This window comes from Ursus americanus, chromosome 20, assembly GCF_024610735.1.
Source record: "Ursus americanus isolate L20-20 chromosome 20, mUrsAme1.1.p, whole genome shotgun sequence".
Taxonomy (NCBI): Eukaryota; Metazoa; Chordata; class Mammalia; order Carnivora; family Ursidae; genus Ursus; species Ursus americanus.
In genome coordinates, this window is record NC_142146.1 from 53569730 (window position 1) to 53574968 (window position 5239).

The 5239-nt window shown below is 48.7% G+C and overlaps 1 protein-coding gene across 1 annotated transcript; it reads left to right on the forward strand.

The window, feature by feature from the left end:
- The first annotated feature begins 902 nt into the window (after window positions 1-902).
- Window positions 903-5239, forward strand: C20H3orf80 (chromosome 20 C3orf80 homolog). Its single transcript, XM_045811634.2, has one exon. The coding sequence runs from the start codon at window positions 1176-1178 to the stop codon at window positions 1923-1925; it is 750 nt and encodes a 249-aa protein (XP_045667590.1). The 5' UTR covers window positions 903-1175; the 3' UTR covers window positions 1926-5239.

The following is a 5239-nucleotide window of genomic DNA, read 5'->3' on the forward strand; positions in this document are numbered from 1 at the left end:
CCTCCCCAAATGCGCTAAGGGCCATCCCCAAGGACTAGTGACTTCAAGAACCGGTATTCTGTCCCCTGTGCTAAGTGAGAGTGAGCACAGACTCCCTTTACAGGCAAACTTTGCAAACAAGAATAACCTTGAGAAAGACCCTTTGTATGCAGATCAATGCTCAGGAACGTTGCCAACCACTTACAACTCCCCTTTGACATTTCACAGATGTGTTTTCATGCTGGAGAAGAGGCCTCTTTCAACCCAACACCCAAATCCCTGCTTTTTGCCTCGGGTGCTGCTTTGTGCCTCGGGTGCATGGAGGCTTATCGGATGAGCCTCTGGGGAAATATGTGCCCCCTGTCTTCTCCTTGGTCAACTAGAGTCACCCTGGCAGAGGGCTCCCCTGCCTGGGGGGGGGATACTTCTGTGGTGCCTAGACCTGAGTCTCTCCGGGGAATTCTCTTATCTGTTCTGGAGGTCTCAGGGAGTTCCAACTTCTCAGCCCCAAGGATCTGCCCAGAACCATCCGGCGGTCCCCAACCCCCAAGCTCTGGGACGCCTGCGGGGCTGCGCTAGCCATTAATGGCCATCATTCATTTTTAATCAGAAAGATCACAAGAAAGATGGTAAGCGAATCCCAGTCGCAAGTCAATTTAAATAACATTCCTGGGGAAATCCAATCACTTAAAACTGAGACACCTACGCGAGCAAGAGCCCCCACCCGACTAGCGGGGAAGAGCGCGACGGCTGAATTAATCGAGATCAGGGGGCTCCCGGGCTCAGCGCGGAGCGTTAACCCTTCCAGCCCCGGAAGGTGACAAGGGGGGCTTGGGAGAGCGCGGCCCGCGGGGCGAAAATGCCCACGGCAGCCACGCACAGGCTGCCTCTGCCATCTTGGGCGGCTCCGAACGCCCTGAGCCCGGCCCGGGAGGCCGGGCGCGCGGGGTTAAGGTCAGAAGCTCAGGAAGCCGCTCCGGCTGCGAGGAGCGGCCGCCTCCCGCAGCCTCGGCGCGCCTTGGGCTCCTCCTTCCGCCCAAGCGTGGCCAAGTGAGGACTGCTCCGGCCGCAGGTAGCGGAGGCGCGGGAGGCGGCGCGCGGGACCCAGCGGAGCGCCCGGGGAGGGGCCGACGGACGCGCGGACAGACGGATCCCCCAACCCCCTCCCCGGACATTTGCGACGGTCCGCGCCTGCCATGTGGGCACCCGGGGTCACAGCGGAGGGCCTGTCGGTGGCGCCGGCACCGCCGCCGCTGCTGCCGCTGCTGCTACTGCTGGCGCTGGCGCTGGTGGCGCCCTCGCGGGGCGGCGGGGGCTGCGCGGAGCTGGCGTGTGGCGAGCGGGAGCGCTGCTGCGACGCGGCCAACGCCACAGCGGTGCGCTGCTGCAAGCTGCCGCTGCACGCCTTCCTCGACAACGTGGGCTGGTTCGTCCGCAAGCTCTCCGGGCTGCTTATCCTGCTAGTGCTCTTCGCCATCGGCTACTTCCTGCAGCGCATCATCTGCCCCAGCCCACGCAGGTACCCGCGCGGTCAGGCGCGGCCCGGGCAGCCACGGCCCGGGCCGCCGGGGGGCGCAGGGCCGCCGGGGGCCGCGGGGCCGCCCGACGACGACGAGGACGACTCGCCCGCGCTAATGCGCGACGAGGCGGCCGCCGGCTCTCAGGACTCGCTGCTGGACAGTGGCGGCGGGGGCCGAGGCCGGGGAGGCGGCGGGCGCTCGGCCCCCTCCTGCGCCTCGGAGCACGAGCTTCGCGTAGTCTCGCCGGTCTTCCTGCAGCTGCCCAGCTACGAGGAGGTCAAGTACCTACCCACCTACGAGGAGTCCATGCGGCTGCAGCAGCTCAGCCCCGGGGAGGTCGTGCTGCCCGTGTCGGTGCTCGGCCGCCCGCGAGGCGGCGGCGCCGGGGAGTCCGACGGCGGCGAGGGCCGCTTCCCGCTCATCTGAGCGTCCGGGGCCGCTCGAGGACCGCGCGGACCGAGCGGGGCTAGGGGGCTGCGGGTGGGACGCAACGACCGAGGTGGCCGCTGCCACCGCCGACTGCCTCAGACCCCGCCTGGCACCCGGGGCGAATCGCCTGGCGCCTGGGTTGGAGTCACCCCCACTCCCGCTTTCCCTCGGGATCTTAAGTTGCCCTATGTTTCATTCGGTTCAAGGAAACGTTAGGCGCGCGCGGCGGGGGCGACAGCAGCGGACGAGGCTGGAGCGCAACTTCGAAGGACGTGCCCGCCCTCAGCCTCTCCTCAGACCTGTGTTCACTCGTAAGTGCCTGCTTTCCGAATCAAAGAGAACACGTGAGACCTTTAGTGCGTCGGGAGAAAGGCAGTCACCTTTAGGGATGAGGGAAAGGGACGCGGTTCCATACCTCTGCCTCTCGCCTGGACAGGTCACGGTCTCCCAAGATGGGCGGAGGGCGAGGAGCGTAGGGGCGCGCGGCGGCTGGAGCCTGCTGCGCGCGCTCGGGGAGAGCAGCACCTGGGTCTGATGGAGCCCCTCCCTCCCTTGCGGAGAAGCCCCAAAAAACCCCTTGGTATCTTCCTGGCCAAGCAGAGTCACAGCTGATGGCTCCCAATACCGGGAGGGATACCCGTGATATCCAGTTATGTGCTGGAGCGATTGAAGAGGCAGCCATGAGGTGTTTCCGAAGTCCGTGCTCTTAGTAAGGTGCAGTTGGACTTCTAACTTCTCAGTAACTGAGAAGATATTCCTATTTATTTGTCTTTTATTTTTATATTTTTACCATGTTTTGAACGTATCAGGAGTGTATTTGTGCAATTAATGACAAGATAATCGCCTTTTCCTCTTTTTTAGGCCTTCATGGCCTGGGAATTGTCTCATTATTGTTTAATAAAATATTGGACATGATTTCATTTACAATGGGAAGAAAAGGAGGCATGGTCAAACGAGAAAACATGTGACGTAAAACACGTGAAGGATATCTTATTTTCACTATTTGAGAAGAATATATTTTATTTTTAGTACTGTGGCATAATATGCAACTTTTTGTAATGACTGTAGATTGTGTAGTCTAGGTCTTAATTGTATCATTCACCACATAGTTATATGTAGAAATGATTGATACATATACTCCATACCAGGAAGCACGATGTCATGCGCTTTTCCCTTTATCTTAAAATACATTCCACACCATGACACAAAACGTAAGAACTTGTGACTTTTCAAAGCCATAATGTGCCAGTGTTGTACTACAGAAGGATTTAGTCAACATGTCCTAAGAAAAAATCAATGTCATTGTTTCAGTTCTACCATTCTATGAAATGTCCTTTAAGCAAATGGTAATATAAAATAATATATTAAAATGCATTATGTATAATGTACATATGCGCATAGTCTGTGTACAATATACACATTGTATACCATAGAGTGACTACAGTTTATGACTGCCACGAAAGGAAAAGAAGGAAAACAAAAGGTTTTTCTGCTTGGGAAAGGATGAATGTTACATTAAGAAAGATTTTACATGTGAGCCTCACATATATATCTAGAAACATTGTTCTTATGATTGAAAAAGTTTGACAGTCCTGAGATTGTATTAGAAGAAACCGATTTGACTAATTTGAGAAGTGATTTAATTGTGAAATTAATTTGAGAAAATGACGTACACTTTTAAAAGCTAATAGAAAAAGTCTGACAGTTCTAAGAAGTCTGAATTGTTAATAGAAGAGAATGGTCTACTCCAAACTGCTAAAAGCTAATGACCCTGTCATTAAAAGTGTTAATGAAAACACAGAAAAACATTAAAATCTTTCTCTGTGCAAATTGTATCAGATGTGTGACTATATGGCAATGTATTAAATTATGAAATGTGTCTTTGTTATTTAAAAGCAATTTTAAGCTGTGATTGGCAAAACAATAAGGAGTTGAGACTATTTGAAATTGAGAATGGTACAAGATTTAATGAAATCACATCGTATTGAATAATTGCATATATTAATGTTATTCAGACACTATAAATTTCAGTTACATGTCGCTATCAATACCACCCACCATTCAAACAAACAGGAAAGTCACCATAATCTTTTAAATTATTTATCCTTTGAGGGTATTCTGTTTTAGACACATCTTAAAATTCGCCCATATCCAAAACATCAACATGACTATCCAAGTACCAGTATGTGAAGTATATCTTATATGTTGCTATTACTAGCATCTTGAGCTTTGCAACAAAATCTTGTAAAAATACACTTATAATACGAATCAAGTGTATTTCCCTTGTATCAACTACGGAACATTTCTCTCCCTAGAATTCAGAATGTCTATAATGTAATACTAGTCATGCAGTGAGGTTCTGTTGAATTTTAAGGTTACAACAGATTTTACACTTTTTTTTTTTCCTACACATCTCACAAGCTTTTATGCACACCTCTCAGTTAATAAAAACGAGTTTGACTCTGGTTTTTTTCTTGCACTTCATTGACTTACCAAGCACAATTTTGTGGGGGGAAAAATTCTTAAAAACTACTTTTATTAGTGATAAATGAACATGTTTCATGGTAACATACACACACACACACACATATAACATACCCTGTTAATACACCTAGAACCTATGTGTTCACAACGCTAGAATGCCTGGATAGAAACATTTTTAAAGCACTAAGGGTGGTATCTAGGTGTATCAGTTTTATAGATTTCACCTGGAAGTTATTTATTACATAGAACTGGTAGAAAATAGAAATGTAGAAAACATTAATGTAGAAAAATTATTCTCTCACCTGAAAATAATTAGTGATGAGATGCTGATTTTACTTATTTGCAATATCTTTTTATATAGGTGAGGGCACACAAACACACATATATATATATGCACATATTTATGTATATATAAAATCATCAGTTGCTTAAAAGCATGACTTTTCATATTTTTCAATTATGTGTATTATATAATTATATATATGTATGCACACATATATGAAATCTGTTGCTTAAAAGCAATTTGTTGGTGTTCAGTATCATAAACAAGGGGGAAATGTCTTCTTGAGATAGAATGACAGTTTCAAGAGGCCACTAATTCAACCATGGAAATGGCTTTGGCAATTATGCCAAAGGGCATGAGGTTTACTATAGAAGGAAAAAAAGATTCAGTTGTAAAGGATGAAGGGAATATTAAGGAAATGGCCTCAACAGTTTAAAAGACAATATGCTGAGTACCTCAATGTTGTACTTTATGTATACAGTTTCTCTCAAGTGGAATAAAGGAAACAGTTCACAGCTGGAACTTACTATGTTATAAACACAAA

Coding starts and splice junctions, on each gene's coding strand:
- C20H3orf80 (XM_045811634.2), top strand. CDS start 1,176: ATGTGGGCACCCGGGGTCACAGCGGAGGGCCTGTCGGTGGCGCCGGCA.